Below are 20,466 nucleotides of genomic sequence, written 5' to 3'. Positions count from 1 at the left end.
GAGTTATAAAATTTTTGACTTTCATATTAGTATAAGAGAGTTCAAGCCATGAGAAATTGTGGAGTTGGAGATTTGACAATGGAGATTGAAACTGATGATGTTAATGAAGATACATAAGACCTGTGGCGGAGCCACAGCTGACGAAGGGTGGTCAGATGAACAGCCTTCGTCGGGAAATTTTTTCGAGTATAAAGGTTAAATATAAATATTTATGGTTATATACATGTTGTTGCACACCCTTAACAAGTTAGAGAAATATAGTTCAGTGGTCAAGAATGCACATTTCCGCATCAACAACCCAGATTCGAACCTTGGCAGATGAAGTAGTGCTTTATTTTCTTCTTTGCCCAAGGGAAAATATGAATACCCTTTTATTTTCTTCTTTGTCCAAGGAAAAATATGAACACTCTTGACCAAATTTCTTTGTCCAAGGGAAAATATGAACACCCTTGACCAAATCTGGCTCCATCACTGCATAAGAATGAACATTGACCAAAAGTCTGGCTCCGCCACTCATAAGAATGACGTATTGTTAAGTGAGTTGGAGATACACTAGAATGATGTATCTGGTAGGAAAAGACAAAGAAATACATAATGTGATCCTACATCAATGTACAAAAGCTATTTATCTTACAGAATATTAGGTTACATATACATAAGAAAGATATTTTTGGTTGAAAATTTACAAAAACCATGTATCGAAATATTTTGTGTTACTAATACATAAGATTATGTATTTGAATGTATCTTGTGATATTAATACATAAGAGTTATATATCAGCACTTATGTATTAGATGATGATATATCGCAAGTTTTAGTTATGTATCACGCTAATAAAAAATAAATTTTTTATATATTGTATGAAAATAATTTATTTTAATATAATTCAGTACTAAACAGTTAAAATTTATGATTATTATTTTTTTAAAATCAAAAGGACAAATCCATTATTAATATGTGTAATAACTAATAAGCAACTATTGTTTGAACAAGAAACTAAAAATAAAAAAAAGAGAACAACTGTGTCAAAGCAACATTAGAACTAGGGTTCACCTTACGTATATAATAAAGTACCACGGGCTATTGACCGTCTTTTCTCCAATCTTCTTTTTTTTTCTTCGTCTTCTATATACAAATACAAAATAATATAATCACCCCAAATTCTCCCCTTTAATCTTTCAATTCAATACTATAAAATTTTGCTCCATCTATCTGTAATAATAACTCAATGGCAAAGAAATCCAAAGACAAGCAAAAACAAGAAGTACAACAACAACCAAACAATGAAACCTCAAATTCATCAGATATTTTCAATACCCTTTTTGGAACAACTCCAACAGATTCCAACATTGCTTCCCTTTTTTCCGACCAAAATCCCTTCAAAAGAAAGCCTACCCAACAACCTAAATTAGATGATGTTCTAGAAAATAATGATTCTGGTAGTGTAGAAGAAACCAAGAAAAAGAAGAAAAAGGGTAAAAATGTAATTTTGGGTATGGAGTCTGTAGCTGAAGAGGGCAATGAAGAAGAAGAAGAGGGTGGAAAATCCAAAAGGGTGTCTTTATCTGGGATTGAAGAGTCAAATGGTGTGAAGAAAAAGGGTAAAAAGGTAATCTTGGATGCAAAATTTGTAGAAGCTAATGAGGAAAAGGGCAAAAAAGTAATTTTGAATTCAGGGTCTGAAGGTGTAGAAGGTAATGAGTTATCTGGGATTGAGGAATCAAATGGTGTGAAGAAAAAAGGTAAAAAGGTAACTTTGGGTGCAGAATCTGTAGGTGAAGAAGGTAATGAGGATAAGGGTAGTAACCCCAAAAGGGAAGAGGAAGAAAATGGTAAGAAAATGAAGAAGAAGAGGAAAAGGGATGAGATAGAGGCGGAGTACGAGGCAAAGAGATATGGGGTGGTTGCAATGGAGGAGGTAGAGAAAGGGATTGGAGAAATGATGGTAGGTGAAAAGAGGAAGAAGATGGATAATCCAAAAGATATGATGGTTTCAAATGAGGGATTTGATGATGAGAGTAAACTTTTAAGGACAGTTTTTGTTGGGAATTTGCCTTTGAAGATCAAGAAGAAGGCTTTATTGAAGGAGTTTGGGAGTTTTGGAGAGATTGAATCAGTGAGGATACGGTCGATTCCGGTAGCTGATGTGAGTGTTAGTTAGCTATGTATATTCTTTGCATCAATGTACTTTACGTGTTAAGAATTATGTATACATGTTTTCAATTTGGAACCTGATTTTTGATTTGTAATGTCCTTTTGTCAGAGTGCAACTCCAAGGAAGGCTGCTATCATTAAGAAAAAGCTCAATGATAATGCAGACAGGTTTGATGATTATAGCTTTTTTTAACTGTTAAATATACCCTAATAGAGTGTAATGGATACTGGGGATTCATGTAGCCAACCCCAATTAATTTTTGTGAGACATTATTGATTGATTGTTGGCGATGCTTCTCATAATTATAGTCTAGTAAGTTGTACTAAGATACCAAAGTTACTTGATCATGCATATGGTATAATAGAAACGCCCTTTCTTTTCTTGTGAGTTTAACGGGTATGGGAGATGTAACTTTCTGGTGCGTAGAATATTGTTTCTTTGGATTCATTGTTGTATCAGTATATTTCTTTATATCTGATTTCCTATTGTATGATAAAGTTATTTGGTTGTAATTGCAGTGTTTTGTATCAGTATATTTCTGTATATCTGATTTCCTTTGTATGATAAGGTTATTTGATTGTAATTGCAGTGTTAATGCCTATGTTGTTTTTAAGTCGGAGGAATCTGCCCAGGCATCGTTGGCCCATAATATGGCAGTGGTAAGCAGTTCTTGGAGTTGATTCATTTGCATATTCTTCTGAAAGAACCTTTTTTAGGAGTTAGATAGTTGGGAAATTTGCTTATTGTTCTTATCTATATAGGTCGAAGGAAGACATATCCGAGTTGACAGAGCATGTCCACCACGCAAGAAGATGAAGGGAGACAATAGTGCATTGTATGACAACAAAAAGACTGTTTTCGTGGGTAACCTTCCATTTGATGTGAAGGTCCGTTACCTGAGGATGAATGTTTCTTACTGTTCTAATCAGCCATTTTTTTCTGAAGCTCGCAATGATTTTGTTCACTTCCTTGCAGGATGAAGAAATTTATCAGCTGTTCTCTGGTACGAAAGAATTTGAATCAAGCATTGAGGCTGTTCGGGTGATCAGAGATCCCAATACTCTCCTAGGAAAAGGAATTGCTTATGTTTTGTTCAAAACGAGGGTATATACTATCAACTTCTATTGCTTTTCAAATTTATAATTGCATTACTGTGTTTTTCTTTCATCATAGTCTTGAATATTGGCACTTTGATTCTGGAGACAAACTAGAAATATGTCAATATTGGGAAATAAGTTTTTTTATGCTTGCTTTAACATCCAACCTGGTCCTCGGAATGATGGACGCAGTATAATAATATAACCTACTAGTTTGGAAACTAGGCTTAGTTGATTGATTGCCTTACTCCTCGTCTGAGAGACAAGTCTTAGTCTATCTAGTTTTTTCACGTCTAATTTTTTTTTTTTTTACCAAGTTAGGAGTTTAAGATTTGTACTGCGTGCTTTGTATTAGATGGACTATTATTTTAGCTGCTGTTGACATGCACCTCCACTGTTATATTGGAGCATCAGATTTTAATTTGAGATTAGTTTCTTGCTTTAGTTATAGCATTTCATAGAGAAGGGTGTTTGTGGTTTTGGGATTTGTTGTGGGTCATTGCTGCTACTCAAAAAGGCCATTTGACCATTAGAGGTTATTCAATATTTCTTTTTGTCCTAGAAGATTCAGTTAGCTTTTCCCTGGGTTGGCCACGACCTGTTATCTGGTATGGATGAAATTACATGGGTGCTTTAGCGGCTTTATGATTTCTTTTGATAAAGATGTCTCTTTCAATTACTAAGTTATTTTGAGAAGTTACAAGAAGGATACGTGTCCCCTAACACTCTGTTTGGATGGTGGTTTGTCATGGTTTCATAATGTACGGTACAGTATGGTATGGTATGGTATGGTACTGTATAGTATAGTACTATGCCATGTTTGGATCGACTGTATCGTTCACTGCTGTTTAATGATAGTTTTTTGGTTTGGTTTGATGGTATGGTACTGTATCGTAACGTATAAATTTACTAAAATACCCTCAATTATTATAAATTTTAAATTTATCGATAATTATTAATAAAATAATTTTCTTTCTACAAATTTATCACAAATCATGTATTGTAAATATATTACATTGTGAAATTCATAAAACTTCTAACAAAATTAAAAGTTTACATTCATGAAATAATCAAGAACTAGAACCGCAACAACTTATTTCAACCAGAAGCAGAGAGGACATGCGCAACAGGACAAGACGAGGGAGAGGAGCTTCTGGTGGAGTTGATTATTGTTGATGGCATCTTGTTTTAGCTGAGGCCTCATGAATGATTTTCTTTTAGTTGAATTCTTATGAATCTATTGCTCAATTTTGTGCATGTTCTGCTGATTAGTTCAGAACACATTTTCTCCATTCTCCCATGCATTTGGTACTTTGTTTTCTCTCTCAAACACACAAGTTTCCCTCTTACAGAGGAGAAATTGTGAGCAGAAAAGCGTTAAAAGAAAAATATATTAGGGTTAGAAGTAATATAGGATGAAGAATAAAATAGATTAGATAATATTATATAAGGGTATAATTGGAGAAAAAATAACAGAACCATGGGATACCACCAAATTGGTGGTTCTAAAAATTGGAGGATTTCATGGTTACCAAACCATGCCATACCATACCATTACTTTGAAAAAACAATCAAAACAAACATGGTTCCCTTGCTAACCATATCATACCATACCATGAAAATCCACCATCCAAACACGATCTAATTTGTTACTCTTCTTCTGCTGTGTAACTGAGTCAGGAGTTCCTATTCCATAATCTAAATCTAAACTTAAACTGGCTGCTGTTTTATCTTCAACATTCATTAAATAATTCTGGCTTGCACTTGTCCTCTTTGTTTAGTTACTCCATCCATCCGAATTTATGTGGCACTTTTTTCTTCTCAGGAGTCAATTTGACTAATCTCTGAAGCTTAAATGGAGTAGATCAGTTCAATATTTATAAGTAGAATGGAGATATTCAAAAAACTATATGCGAAATTCTATAAGTTGCAATTCTTCTCATGTCACTATGATAAAAACATAATTGTTGGTCCAAGTTGACAAGCAAAAACTGTCACATTAATTAGGTCAAAGGTAGTATTTATTTATCGGATAAGAAAGAAATTAGGAAACATGAAGCCCAACAGTGTAGGATCGGCTACACAAGGACGGTAGGTTGGAGTTCTTTAAAAATATGGTTACCGTAAAGTATACTTGCTGATTATTTCATTATGAAATATATATAGTTACCAAACTTAATGTTCTCCTATAACATGGTATAATTAATTTTATGAAGGTTATTTAAGAGCATGTACCATATACGTGATCTTGGTGGGAATTCACTGGGTTTGTTGTTGTTGTTGTTGTACCATATACGTGATCAACCTTTCAGTCTAAGCATTCCTTTGTTCGTTTCTTGAAAATGTTTATTTAATACTTTTGAATCGAACCCTACCCCTAATCTTTTGGTCTAAAAATAACCTCAAGGATCGTTTGATACATCGGATAGGATAAGTAGGGATATCCCCATGGGACTATTTTATCCCACCCTCCATATGGGATAGCATCCCAACCATTCTTTAGTGCGAATGGTGGGATAAAATATTCTTGGGATTAGTTAATACCTCATATTAAACATGAGATGAAGTTATCCCAAACTTTATCCCGGGATTAGTTTCCTTATCTGGTGTACCAAAACGACCCGTCAATGTTTGCTTTAGGCTCAAATATACCCCTAAAACTAACAGACCAGCTATGATAACAAAAAATGGTAATTAAAAATAACTATGTTAGCATTTTCTAAGCTTGCCACATGTACAAATCAGCATTAAATATGAACCCACTCATTTATTTGAAAAATCAACCCGCTGACCCAATTCCTATGAACGTAAACCCACGAGCTGGATTTGGAATATATGAAGGAGATGCAATCCAATCCATCTCTATTTGTGTGAACTTCTGAAATCTTTTCAAATTACTGGTCGTTACATTCTTGAAAGAAATACAGTGAAGTACGTAAAACTTATCCCCATAGTTTCAAGTTGTGTTCCTAATAGTATGTCTTCAAACTTCAGGCCAACTCCAGAATCCAAACCAGCACCACAACTGTAAGAAAGAAACTAAATTGGGGTATACACTCATGGAAACCTGGTCAGCGAGTTGGATTATCAAGTAAATGAGTGCGTGTGTATTTAGTACTGATTTGCTATACACGTGGCAAGCTTAGAAAATGCCAGGTAGTTAATTTTTAATTACCATTTTTCTAATCATAGGTGGTCTGTTAGCTTTAGGGTTTATCACTCCAAAACATGAGGTTCTTTTTAGACCGAAAGGTTAAGTGAGGGCATTTGTGAACATTTTCAGTGCAGTTGGGGGTATTTTTGACCCTCTTCTGTTAAATTATTTTTGATAGGGTACTTATCCTCTTTATTCTAGTAAAAGTGGAACAATCAAAATAGGAGACCTCACCTTAACCACCTTTTTGCTTTGCACATACGCACTGAAGCCTGTAATTATTTATCTTTTACAAAATGTAGAAAGCAAGTTAAACCTCTGAAACTTTACAGCTAATCACCTTTAGGAAGAATATGTGTCGAGACTTGAGGTCCAAGGAAAGATAGAATTCCGTTCTTTCAAACTAGCAAAAACTAATGGATATATTTTCTTGAGCAGTTATCATTGTCTCCCGCCTGAACTGGCAGAAAGTGAGCAAATTGACCATTAACCTATCTTCTTGGCTTTTCGATAAACTAGACCATAGTTTGTAATGTAGTGACAAATATTCCACATTAATGAGAAAAACTTCTTGCTTCATGCTTCCACCTGCATTTAGGTGGGAGATGAGAGAAGAAAGGTCCCATTTATGTTGATCTTTCAGCAGTAGACGGTAAATTTTCTACTTGAGGTGGATAATACGTAATCAGCTCTTATGATGGGTCTTTTGATAATCTAGCTTTCTTACCTCAGTCTAGTTGATTGGAGCCAATTTCCCAATAAACAGATATGTAACCTGGCGATCTTTTATGATGGTTGGGATATCATGTTTGATTTGTGTCATTATTTGTCTATACAGGTCTTTTGATAAAGGAGTACTTTGTTAAACATGATAGACGGATTAGAAGGAATAATAAATTGGAAGAACGGTTCAGTTTGTAGGACTCTCATTTTTTTCTTTTCTAATAATTACAGAGTAGTTGAAGTTAATTCTCTTGCAAGGATGTGGGTCACTAATTTTTGAGTAAATCTATATCCTGGTTGTTGAACGTGAAGGTTGAGTTGTTCTTGTACTTTTGTTTGCAGGAGGCTGCGAACATTGTTTCTAGAAAGCGTAACTTGAAGCTGCGGGATCGCGAGCTGAGGGTGTCTCATTCTAAAGCAAATGCTACTCCATCTAAGAGGAAAAGCTTGCCAACCGAAGACAGATTCAGGTCACCAGCAAAGAAATTTGCTGTAGATTCAACTACACCAGGCAGTAGTAGCTATAAGGCGAAAACAAAGTCTGACCTCTCCTACCAGGGTGTGAAGGCAAGCAAATCTGGTGTTCAGAAGAAAACTCAATCGAAGATGAGTGACCGAGGAAAATTGAAACCTAAAACACAGATATCACAAAAGCCAAAGGAACGTACAGGAAAGAGGCCATCTGTTGCTGCCCGAAAAGCAAAAGCACTCAAGGCTGCTGCCTCTGGCTTGAAACAAACGGGAACAAAACGAAAGCTGGACAACCGAACACCAGACACTGCAGGCAGAAAGAAGAAATTTAGAAAATCTTAGGTCGTTACACTGTCAACAATGTCATACATGAAATAGTGTTCATCCATAAGTTCGCTTTTCAGGATCTTAGCTTTCTTCTATCTACGAATTAAATCGTGTACAACTCCGTCATTAATCAAGATTTAGTGGTTTGCGCTGTTGATTTATGTTCGTACGATTATTCTGGATTGTTGTATGGACATAATAAACAGACAATGTCCGAATATGTGGCTGATGCTATGGCAAACACACAAGGTTTTGGTTTATGCTAAAGGCCTTACCATTGTATTGTACTACTGCTGGAGCTGTGTTGTCTTTTCGTCATCAATAAAATCTTCATGTTACCCCCAAAAAAGAGACTTCTCTCTAGAGCCCTTGTACGATGGTCCTTCCCAACCCTACATGAATTTGGTTGCCCTTATCACGGCCAATCTTGAAATGATTTCTTTACCATGTGCTCACTTTTCTCCTTTCTAAAAAAATCCTTGAAAAGGTCCAATGACACCCAAAATTTAGCATATCCAATCAAGTTCAAGATTTAGGCTCTTCATTCGTCTAAATGTGGAACTTTAGGAAAAGAAAACACCAACATACTCGGTATAATTCCACAAGTGGGATATGAAAAGTTAAGTGTACGCTAACCTAAAACTCGTAAAGATAGAGATGTTTTTGATAAACCCTCGACTTAAAACTAAGCATATCCAAGTAGTTTGAAAAAGGGAATACGGAAATAATAAGAGCAATAACAACAACGAAATTTGTCCATAACGATGAAGCGTCATTTGTTTTCACTAAAGACATTTGAATCTGAACATTAAGAAAACAGTTGAAAGAAATGAATATAGGATCCAGGGCGACGTCTACAAATGGCATGTCAAATGTTTACTATTACATAACCATAACAAACAAATTTTCAAATGACATCAGATTCTTTTTCCTTTCTTTTGCAACTTCTAGCTAAACAAATGCTTCCGGATCAAATTCAATAGCAGCATAACTTTCACGGGCTGAGACTTGGCACAAATAACCTGCCTAATGCTAATATGTACAGATAATGAAGTCATGCCGAGGAAGGTTAATGGTATTCATGACACTTCACAATGTTTTTTGCTGATGCTGAACTCTGTAATTAGTTCTTGTTTCCGATCAATGTGGGCGTAACAGTTACAAGACCGATAAGGAAAAGTGTTGCTATAGAATGCATGTCATAGAGATCACCCACTGACTGCAATTCACCAAGAGTTATTCCAGCCTGCATTGTAATCCTTTGTCAGCAGAGTGAACCTCTAAAATCAATACAGCAGAAATAAACTAACATAGTAAAATATCTTAAAGTCTACTCCCTCTTTGCATCATAAATCTAAAATGGTAATGTAAGTCATTTTATTCTGAGGGTACAATAAACATGGACCAGAAACCATAAAATCAGCTAAAACAAAATATATTCTGTCATTGGCACTTAGCATAAAGAGTTGAATAATGAGTATTAGTACCCTAACAGTGACATAAGCGGCTGGAATGATCCCAATGACAGTTGCAAAGAAGAATGTATGGTAAGGGACATCCACAATTGGTGAAGCGACATTGATAAATGTGTTTGGCAGAGTGGGTGTAACTCTCAAGAAAAGCATGTAGTTTAGCAGCCGCGTTCGCCTTCTAGCCACCTGATAGAACAGAGATACTTTACTGCAACAGTAACATTTAGGAAAGTAGACTATGATGACTGGTTTGCGAGTTGAAAATCACCTGGTCCCGGAAGAAAGTTAACTTATCAGGCCATAGTGAGAACACAAGGGGCCGCCCAATCAGTTTGGATAGGAAATAGCAAGATGATGCACCTGCAGTAGCGGTGAACACAACCAGTGCCACACCTCTGAAGACTCCAAAGAGAGATCCAGCAAGCAGTGACATGAAAACTGTTCCTGGGATCATAAATGTCTGCATAAAAATGTAGACCACACAGTATCCCACAAGGACCTGCACAGTATAGTCGCTAGTATAGCTCTCCAGGTGATCCCTACAAAACATTCAAACGATATGTGGTATAAAATCAAAAATCAATCCATATTCTAAAATATGCTTATGTAGAAATTAGTACAAAATAAGAACAAAGAAATATTCATGATATCATCTCCAACAATAAGGACCAAAGTTTGAAAATGCAGACTTGCATGCATGTTCAACTACGAGTGCAGTATTTTGCATAACCATAATGCCAGATGTTCAATTACAAGCCTACTTTGTGGATATGTATGGATATGCTTGCACAAATACACAGCTGTAGCATTTTAAGTGCACAGTTCAAAGCAAGGACATCTTGGGATATTTCACCAACAAGTTTAGTGAACGAACTTGACTTTCTTTTTTAGAGATTGGTAACAACAAACTTGACCTTCTCAGCTGTTGGTTGATCAATGCCTGACCAAGTATTCCAATCACGCAATGGTGTACAAGCGACTTTACTGCTTAGAATTAAGGGGTCGTTTGGTACACTCCATGAGATAAGTAAGGATATCCCATGAGGCGGGATAATAATTCCACCATTTTAGTACAAATGGTGGGATAACATAGTCCTGGGATTAAGTAATACTTGACACCAAACATGGGATAAAGTTAATCCCAAACTTTATCCCGGAATTATTTTTCTTATCCCTTCTACCAAACGACCCCCATAGTTTAATGCTTTCCTTTATTTGTTGCATTACACATGTTACATCTAAGAGTCGTTCTAATCACCATCCAATGGAATTTTACTTTGGCTCTCCATGAATTAGCAGACAATTGCAAGTGTTCGAGATGCCCCTAAAACCCCCAACTAAAATAGGCGCAGAGTTTTACTTCCAAATCCTTGAAACTAGTAAATGTTCGCAAAGAGAGATTATATTTAACCCCCTCAGGTTCATCCCCTGAAATTCATTGCAATATGACACAAGTGAACAACCAATGCACAGCTCGCGAACTACCCTCTTTTCACATTTAAAAAGATTGACAAAGCATCTATATACCGTGTCACCAATATTTTGTTTCCCTAACTTAACGCCAAATTATCAACAGTTCCCACATTCAACCTCGTTGTCAATTCCTACTCATCCCACCATTTAGCGCAATACACAAGATATTATAAACTTTCTACTTTGATCCACAAAATGCTAAAAGACTAAGTTTTCGGTCCTCTTTTCCTTCAAAACATCTGTCCACTCTGCTTAAATTTACAACCATTGGGGAATAGTGAATACTTCTCTAATTCAACCAGTTCAGCTGAATCAACTCCATCTAGATTCTCTTCTATGCTCCTAATGGATTTAGTATTTACATATGATTATCACACCACCATTATCACCTTTTCAAAGTCATCTTTTTTACAACTCTATAATAATGACCATACCCCTTTATGCACTTTACCATCCAACTTTTCACAACTCAACAAATTATCACTTTGTTCATTAAAAGTCTGCTCTTTTTTTCAATGATTTGGGAAGGAGGGACACACCAATTAAGCACTTTCTCATCCAGAAAAACTTATCAAGATAAAAAATGGACTAAACTAGATTAAGGAAAAACATGTTCAAAGGTACACTAAAACTCCAATTATGCACGAGATCCAAGGAAAGACTGGACCACAAGGTCTATAATAGACCGCCTTATACTGCATTTCTGCAAGAGGCTGTTTGCACGACTTGAACACGTGTGGTACATGACAACAACTAGAATTTAAAAAAAAATGTATGTCAAAAAAATACCTGAGTATTTGAAGATCTTCAAGATTTCTAGGAAGCTTAAGAAAGCTATAATCAGAAGCAGGCATGGTTAAATAAACACAACCAAGACCCATTACATAACCCAAAACAACACTAACAGCTACACCAATCTCCCAAAATGACAAAGGAAATTTAGCAGATTCCAATACATTAACAACAACAACACCACTTCCACCCATTTTCCCTTTCCCTTCAATTTCACATTTCAATGATGATGAACATGTTCCAACTTCTCCCTCCATTTTTTACCAAAAATTTCAACAATCCAATATATTTCAATCAAAATCTCACAACCCCAACAAATTTTCTTCGAAAAAAAAAAACAAAAATCTCAACAACCCAATAATTTTCAACAAAAATAACACAACCCCACCAAATTTTCTTGAGAAAAGGAAAAAGAAACAAAAAGTACAACAAAAGCAACAAGAAGTACAACAGAAATTAGAGGAGAGAAAGGAAATTGAATTTTATTTTTGTTTGCTTTAGCAATACTCTTTATTAATTCTCTATCCTTTCTCTCTCCGTATTTCTGTGTGCAAAAAAGGTCTGCTTTTTTCTGTGTTTTTGTCAATCAATTACGGAGGGAGATAAAGCATATTCGTTCATTCTCTGAGTAAAAACAAAAAGGTAGGGGAAGTTATGACAATTGTAGAATTTTAGGGGGTGATTGTGTAATTAAAGAAAAGTTAATAGTAAGAGAGAAGAAATGGTTGATGTGCGTTTACTTGCTACTCGTTAAACGTTTTCATCTCTTGTTAGATTACTAGATATGACATAAATAGAATTTAGGTAATTAATTATATTTTTAATATATTTTTAGATATTTTAAGTTGTTAATTATAATTTTGAATACTTTTTTAACTAATTTTTAAATAATATATGTTATATTCTTTGTTCAAATTTTTGTGGCATTAATAGGCAATTATATTTTTAAAATTTTAAATTATCGTTATTTATAATAATTTTTTTCTATTCTACTAATTGAAAGTGACATATTAAAATAATTATAAAAAATACCTGTCAAAAAAATTTAAGCGGATCCATATAAGACGCCAAGTTGATTTAAAAGATCGAGAGTTAATTTATCATTTTATATTTATTTTATTTTTTATTAAGTATTATTAATTTTTTAATACTTAAATGTAATAATTAATTATGAATAATATAGTAAAATCACGATTGAAGAAGCTCAAGTAGTCATTTCATTAATGTCTATTTTACTTTATTTTTAAATATTATTATTTTCTAATACATAAATAACTATAATAATTACTTGAATGGTATAGTAAAATTATGGTTAAAACAGCTGAAACAGACATGTCAACCATGAGTAGTCTGCTTCAGCTGCTTCATTGTCATTTATTATATAGGAGAATTACTTTAAAAAAATTCTTGTAAAAAATTTTAAGAGAGTCTCATATAGGTTGTTAAGTTAATTTAAAACATCATGAGTTAATTTTCATTAATTTTTGTCTATTTTATATTTTTTATTAAATATTATTAATTTTTTAATATACAGTTTACTTATAATAATTAATTAAGAGTGATACGATAAAATTACGGTTGAAGCAGCTGAAACAGACATGTCATAAATGTCTATTTTTTTCTAATTAAATATTATTAATTTTTTAATATGTAAATGACTTATAATATTTAATTAAGGATATAATAATTAATTAGGCGTGATATAGTAAAATTACGATTGGAGCAGATGAAACAGACATGTCATAAATGTCTATTTTATTTTTATTAAATATTATTAATTTTCTAATACATAAATAATTTGTAATAGTTAATTAGGGGTGATATAGTAAAACCACAGTTAAAACAGCTGAAGCAGGCATGAGGTCAAATTAGAAATGATATAGTAAAATAACGATTGAAGTAACTAAAATAAACATGTCACAAATATCTACTTCAATATTTTATTAAATATTATTAATTTTCTAATACATAAATAACTTATAATAATTAATTAGGGGTGACACAGTAAAATCACAATTGAAGCAGACATATCGACTCTGTGCTTGATTCAGCTGCTTATTCCCTCTTAATTATATAAGAGAATATATTGTGGTTTGCAATGCGCTCACTTTATTTCAATTTATGTGACAATTTTTAAATTTTTGAGATTTATATTTATATATATATATATATATATATATATATATATATCTTAAATTGTCATGTGATTTAATATAACACATTTTAGTATTGTACTATTATATTGTATGAACGAAGAATTCTCGCTCTATAGAAGTCTAAAGCATTTTTCTTCTAGAAAAGGATAAATATGGAATAATTTTGTTTCGATCAGTAAAAAAAAAAAAAAAAAAAAAAAATAATATGATGAAATTCAAATAAGATGGAAAATTCAGGCAAATTTTCATATATTAGAAGAGGTGGTTTTAACATGTGAGTTTTTTGTCTTTAAATTCTAGGTCTTTAAAATAAGTTTTAAGCTTAATTTGATAATTTTTTGTACTTTGTTTTTGGCAAAATGACATTTTGGACCCCTCTATTATGTTGATTTTGTAAGTTGGACACTTCTACTTACATGTTTATCATCTGGACCCCTGAATCCACTAAAAAACAACATTTTAAATGCTTTTTCGGTGAGTGTAACACACTCTCTCCACGTCAGCTGTCATGTCAGCTTCCACGTCATTTTTAAATATAAAAAATATTAAATATTAAATAAATAAATAAATTATTTTTAAAAAAACAAACCCCCCCCCCCCCCCCCCCCTGCATTTTCCTCTTTTCCCTCTTTCTTCATCTTTTCTTTCTCTTTCCCCAGTTCTTATTCTCTCTCTCTCTTTCGTCTGGTTCTTCTTCTACTCTCTCTCTCTTCTCCTTCTCCTTTTCTTTATAAACCCCAATTAATATAATCTACTTCAATGAATAAAAAAAATAGTTAAAATTGTTAGATTTTATAAAAAAAAAAATCATATGAATTCAAGATCCATTGATTGTGTTTAGTTATTTGGTGTGAAATTTTGAATTTTTTTGTTAGCAGGTGATTTCATGGTAAAATTGAAATGCAATTGAAATTTAAAATTTTTTTAAAATTAATTTCATGGTGTTTGATTTGAATTAATTTCATGATGTCTTGATCAAATCTTACCCAAAAACTGAAATTTAACATAAAAATTGACCAAAACTGCTAATGAACTTAGAAGAGAAATTTTTTTGTAATGAAATTTTATAATGGGATTTTGTAATGTTGGGGTTCTTGATGGAATTTTGTAATGCTGTGGGTTGGGTTGGGGTGGGGTGGGAGAGTGACGGAATGCTGGTATGGTGGTGGTTGTGTTACTTGGGGAGGGTAAAAGACGGGATGGGGGAATGAGGAGAGGGTGGAAGATGAGAAGAGGGTGGGGGACGGAAAAGGTGCTGGATGAGGGACGAAAATGGTGGTGGACTGGTGGATGGGGTGAGGGACAGTGGTGACTGGTGGATGGGGTGGGGGATGATGGTGACTGGTGGATGGGGTGGGGGACGGTGGGGGGGGGGGAGGGGGGTGGGGGGAGGTGGGGGGGGGGGGGGGGGAGGGCCTTTTTTTATTTATTTAAAAAATATATTTTTTAATTTTTAAAAATATTTTTAAATTTAAAAAGTTGAAAAAATATTGAATTTTTAAAAAATATTATTTTTAAAATTTCTATTTTTATTTTTAAATTTAAAAAGCTGAAAAAAAACTGGGTGGGTTGAAGGGGATGGGATAGGGCTGGGGTGGGGTGGGGGAGTGGTTGGACTGGGAAGGGGGTGGCGGGTTTATTTTTTATTTTAAAATTTATTATTTTTTAATTTTTTAAAATATTTTAAAATTAAAAAACTAAAAAAAAAAATTAATCCTTTTTTTATTTTTTAATTATTTTAATATAAAATTGGCAGAAAATTAACCCCCACTCGCACCCCAAGCGATTGTAATCACTCTTCTCGTCCTAGTCAGCATTTTAATGCCACATAGGCAAAGTCAACGGTCAAAGGGTTTAAAATATAGTTTTTTAGTGGGTTTATGAGTCCAAATGATAAACATGTAAGTAGAAGTGTCCAACTTACAAAACCGATATAGTATAGGGGTCCAGAATTTCATTTTACCTTTATTTTTTGAACCTCCTTAAAAGTTTTAATAAAAACTCATTCTCTTCTCTTTAATTACCAACAATACCATGTAAGAAATTTATAATAATGTCATGACATGTGGCCTTGCATATATTTCCACATATGTGGCCCTTCTATCTTCCATTTATTTTTTTATTTTTATTTATCTTTTTTATGAATAAAATTATTCAAATATATTATATTTAAGTAAATTGATTAGTAACATGATAATTTATTGTAAAAATTAATTATTGATACAGTTAAATAAATTTTATTCTTTATTTAATTTCATTTCAAACATATAATTTACTTTCTTTCTTATTTGTTACTACAATTTCACCTAAATTTTTTTCTAATATATAGAAGAAAAAATTTCGATATGCCTGCTTATGTTGTCTTCTTCAATGCTTCAATCGTGATTTTATTATATTGTCCCTAATTAATTATTATAAGTCATTTATATATTAAAAAATAATAATATTTAATTTTAAAAAAATAGGCATTTATGACATGTCTATTTCAATTGTTTCAATCGTAATTTTACTTTCTATTACATCATTTTTAATGAATTATTATAAATTATTTATATATTAAAAATTAATAATATTTAATATAAAAAGTAAAATAGACATTTATAACATGTCTGCTTCAGCTGCTTTAATCGTAATTTTACTAAATATCATCCCTAATTACTTATTATAAGTCATCTAAGTATCTAAAGCAGCTCTCCGTCGATCTGTCGGCTTTTGTTGTTTGCTCCGTAATTTTACTCTATCATTCCTAAGTAATTATTACTATAAATTATTTACATATTAAAAGATTAATAATATCTAATAAAATAATAGAATAGACATTTATGATATGTCTGAATCAGTTGCTTTAATCATAATTTTACTAAATATCACCTCTAATCAATTATTATAAGCCATCTAAGTATTAGGATAAAATGACTTTCAATCAGAACAATAGCGGTACCTCAAATTATTGGATTCGCCGAACTCACTCAACAACTAATGATCACAAGGAGTTTTTGAAGAAGTGAAGAGTCTTTCTGCTGTCAAAAATTATGAAAACAGTGTGCCATTTACGCGTTGCGTATATGTTTGCATGACGTCCTCAGATTTTTGAATTATTTTTGGATTAAAATTTCACTTGTAAAACAAGTTTCAAATAAAATTCGTCTAAAAAGATAGATCTCATCGATCGATCACTTGCCGAATTCAAATCCGAAGCCAAATCCGACAACGGCGCGAGGCATCACCTGGTTCTTGCCTCACTATCCATGTGGAGTAAGTGTTTCTTATTATAAACACTCCAAAGTTTCCTTCTCCCACCAATGTAGGAGAATTAGTGAACATTTCAATATAAGAGTACAATTTCTATTTTGGTGTCTCTCTTTCCCTCCACCATTTTCCCTCTATTTTTCATTCACACATACACCTTAAACCCAACACATACATCTTCTAAAAATGAAAGTTTTTGACTGACCAACACCTCTGATGCATTCAACAATGTTTGTCTAACCACCACTCTATAAAACTTACTTTTAAGTTTCAATAGTATCTTTTTATCACACAAGACTCTAGAGACAAGTCTCCACTTTATCCATGCAGCATCAACATGGTGTGTGATATGAGATAAAATAAATAAATTATTTATTAACTTTTTAAATTGATCAAATATTATTAGACATATTTTTTATTAACACGAATAAATAAGGCTAAATACAAATACAGACCCCTTAACTATTTCACTTTTCTCGTATAGACACCTCAACTAAGACAGATACCTATTGAACCCTTTACCCCTTCACAAATGGTTTCAATTGAGCCCAATTGTCCGACGTGGCACCTTTTTAAAGCCTTCTTTTTTAACGTGTTAAGTGCTTGTATGTAGCTGCCGCCTACGTGTAAATTTTGATCAATTATAACCAATTATATTTTACACCTCACCTTTTCTTTTAATTAATACATAAATATAATTTTCGCTTCATTTCCTCTCATATAACGTCAAATCCCTCATGCCCATCCCCAAATCTATCAGAAATCATAAAATCGCAATTTCACTCCTAATACTACTAATTTGTGCTTCGTTTGTTGTATAATGAAAAGTTACATAGTTTTTTTGAATGATTAGTTCAAGTTTGACACTGATTTCAACATTTCTTTACTGGTTGCAAAGAATCTGGAGTTGGATCTCAAGAATTGTTGTTGTTTTGTGTTTGAATCGCACTCAGGTATGTTTCAAATGTCAATATTGTCACATTTTTGTCATGTATTGTTATTGTAAATGGTTTATTAGTTCTTTGTTAGTGTATTACGTTAGTAATGGTAGTTTGAAAATATCCAAAAAAATCTAGGGTTTTTTTAGGGTTTTTACTATTCATAACTTGTCAGGTATTTTTAGAGTTTTGTTTCAGGAATCTGATCGCCAATATTATTATTACAACTCGTTTTCACCACGGTGGCAAGTTTGTTTCTGATGAAGAATATGGTCCATGCTACATAGGAGAAAGTGAGGTGGAATATGTAAGTATGGACAAGGACCATTTTTCTATATTCAAGTTGCTTTATTATACTAAAGAATTTGGGTATATGACTGTTAGTGGGTTCTACTTTAAAGACACTAAAAAAAAAGTCTTTATTGAAGTAGAAAATGACTTGACTTTGGTAAGTCTTGTTGAAGACCTAGAAGATGGGGACTTTTTAGACTTGTATGTGAACCAAGTTGTGAATGAGGTAGAAGTGGTAGAAGATGGGGTCCCATCTGGTTTTCTTTGCGGTACAGTAGGTGATCAGAGTAGTAATGTGGTTGATGAAAATAGTAATGTGGATGAGAACATATCAACAGTTCATGATATTAATGTTGAAGGGTTACATGAGGAACCTACTCAAACTGACAACATAGATATAGAATCTGGTGCAGATAAACTCTCAGATCTAGAAGGGGCTGAAACAGATCTTGATTGTAGTGCTAATTCTCAAGAGTTTAATATACCAGTAGATGATGATTCTGAGGTTGATGAAGAGTTAAGAACTCTTAGAAATGAAAGGAGAAACTATGTGAAACAAAAGAAACCTATCCAAAATGAAGAAATAAAACTTGGATCAGCAGGTGTTGATAGGGTATTTGAAGATATTGAAAGAAATAAGGTTGCTAGATACAGTGAAAGATTAGGGGGAGATGAGGAGTATATAAATAGCTCAGAAGTTGATAGTGATGACAGTGTTGATGGACTAGAACCTGAAGCTGTCAAGGGTGTTGATTTACCAGCAAGAAGGAAAAGTAAAAAGGTAAGATTTGATCCTGATTGTGTTGTGTCTATATTTGAGCTTGGTATGATATTTGAAAATGCTAAGCAATTTAGAAAGGTTGTGGCTGAGTATGCTGTTGTATACACAGTTAGATTGAAGCTTAAGCCTAGTGAGAAACATAGAGTTAGAGTTAGGTGTGAGGACAAGAAATGTAAATGATTGTTGTTTGCTAGTATTGATAAGCATTCTGGTGACTTTGTTGTCAAGCACTACTATCCTGTACATGTATGTACTACTACAAAAAATAAATAAATTGTGCACATCTAAGTTTATTGCAAGTAAGTTCAAGGATGAAATAACTTTACAACCTTATATAAAACTGTGGGAAATTCAGGAATTGGTGAGAAAAAAATTGAGTTTGTATGTGGGAAAAACTGTTTGTAGCAGGGCAAATCATAAAATCATTAAAGAATTCTTGGGTGATTGGAAGATGGAATTTTCAAGATTGTGTGATTATGCAGACATGATAAAACATACTAATCTTTTCAAGATTGTGTGATTATGCAGACATGATAAAACATACTAATCCTGGCAGTTCTTGTTGGGTGAGGATAGATAGAGAGTCTCAACTTGGAAAAAATCTATTTGTTTATTTTTATTTGTGCTTTGATGAATTAAAGAGAGGTTGGCTGGCAGGGTACAGAAAAATTATTGGGGTAGATGGTTGTTTTTTGAAAGGTTCTTGCAAGGGTGAATTGTTAGTTGCAGTTGGGAAAAATGAAAATAATCAAATGTATCCAATAGCCTGGGCAGTGGTTGATCCAGAGACAAAACATAGCTGGAGTTTCTTCATTAACCACTTGATTCAAGATTTGAACTTAGGCATTGGACATGGACTGACTGTCATGTCAAATATGCAAAAGCTTAGTCTACTTTTTAAACTTTAATTTTGATGTCTTCTATTTATTTACTATACAGTCCATGTTCATATATTTTGTGTTTTGATTTTGTATTTATGTTGATGCAGGGTCTTGTACCTACTATACTTGAGTTGCTATCAGATTGTAAATAAGATGGTGTGCAAGACACATCTGGTCCAATTGGCATCAGATCTGGAGAGGAGAAGAAAGAAAAAAATAATTTTGGAGGTGTGCTAAATCCAGTTTTGAAGTGAAGTTTTTGGATAAGAGGGAAAACTCAGTCAACTTGGTAAGGATATTTGTGAGGACTTATTACATTATGAAAAAAAATCATGGTGCAGGACATATTTTAGGGAGTATTCTAAATGTGACATTGTTGAGAATAATATGTGTGAGACTTTTAATTCATGGATTTTAGCTGCTAGACATAAATCTATAATCAGTAAGTTAGAGAAGATTAGACACAAGATAATGGATAGAAATGTTGAAATGAGGAAGTTTGTTG

The 20,466-nt window shown here is 33.2% G+C and overlaps 2 protein-coding genes across 2 annotated transcripts; one reads left to right on the top strand and one right to left on the bottom strand.

Annotated features, from left to right (window-relative positions):
- Nucleotides 1-1,038: 1,038 nt before the first annotated feature.
- On the top strand, nt 1,039-8,188 carry LOC107870729 (RNA-binding protein 34). Its single transcript, XM_016717341.2, has 6 exons — nt 1,039-2,147; nt 2,265-2,323; nt 2,746-2,815; nt 2,918-3,043; nt 3,132-3,260; nt 7,473-8,188. The coding sequence occupies exons 1-6, from the start codon at nt 1,230-1,232 to the stop codon at nt 7,941-7,943; spliced, it is 1,773 nt and encodes a 590-aa protein (XP_016572827.2). The 5' UTR covers nt 1,039-1,229; the 3' UTR covers nt 7,944-8,188.
- A 477-nt stretch (nt 8,189-8,665) lies between these two features.
- Nucleotides 8,666-12,427, bottom strand: LOC107870737 (uncharacterized membrane protein At4g09580). The gene is made up of 4 exons (XM_016717354.2): nt 11,663-12,427; nt 9,669-9,939; nt 9,416-9,586; nt 8,666-9,174 (listed from the first exon to the last, which is right to left on the bottom strand). The coding sequence occupies exons 1-4, from the start codon at nt 11,920-11,922 to the stop codon at nt 9,052-9,054; spliced, it is 825 nt and encodes a 274-aa protein (XP_016572840.1). The 5' UTR covers nt 11,923-12,427; the 3' UTR covers nt 8,666-9,051.
- Nucleotides 12,428-20,466: the final 8,039 nt, after the last annotated feature.

This window comes from Capsicum annuum, chromosome 1, assembly GCF_002878395.1.
Source record: "Capsicum annuum cultivar UCD-10X-F1 chromosome 1, UCD10Xv1.1, whole genome shotgun sequence".
NCBI lineage: Eukaryota > Viridiplantae > Streptophyta > Magnoliopsida > Solanales > Solanaceae > Capsicum > Capsicum annuum.
The sequence above is the reverse complement of the archived record's forward strand: the minus strand, read 5'-3'. Positions and strand labels throughout refer to the sequence as shown.

What these genes read in the sequence shown, in the direction of transcription:
- LOC107870729 (XM_016717341.2), top strand. Translation starts at nt 1,230, where the DNA reads ATGGCAAAGAAATCCAAAGACAAGCAAAAACAAGAAGTACAACAACAA. An exon ending in CTCAATGATAATGCAGACAG is followed by an intron (nt 2,324 to 2,745) that starts GTTTGATGATTA and finishes TTGTAATTGCAG; the next exon opens with TGTTAATGCCTATGTTGTTT. An exon ending in TGGCCCATAATATGGCAGTG is followed by an intron (nt 2,816 to 2,917) that starts GTAAGCAGTTCT and finishes TTATCTATATAG; the next exon opens with GTCGAAGGAAGACATATCCG.
- LOC107870737 (XM_016717354.2), bottom strand. Translation starts at nt 11,922, where the DNA reads ATGGAGGGAGAAGTTGGAACATGTTCATCATCATTGAAATGTGAAATT. An exon ending in GAAGATCTTCAAATACTCAG is followed by an intron (nt 9,940 to 11,662) that starts GTATTTTTTTGA and finishes AATGTTTTGTAG; the next exon opens with GGATCACCTGGAGAGCTATA. An exon ending in TAACTTTCTTCCGGGACCAG is followed by an intron (nt 9,587 to 9,668) that starts GTGATTTTCAAC and finishes CTGTTCTATCAG; the next exon opens with GTGGCTAGAAGGCGAACGCG.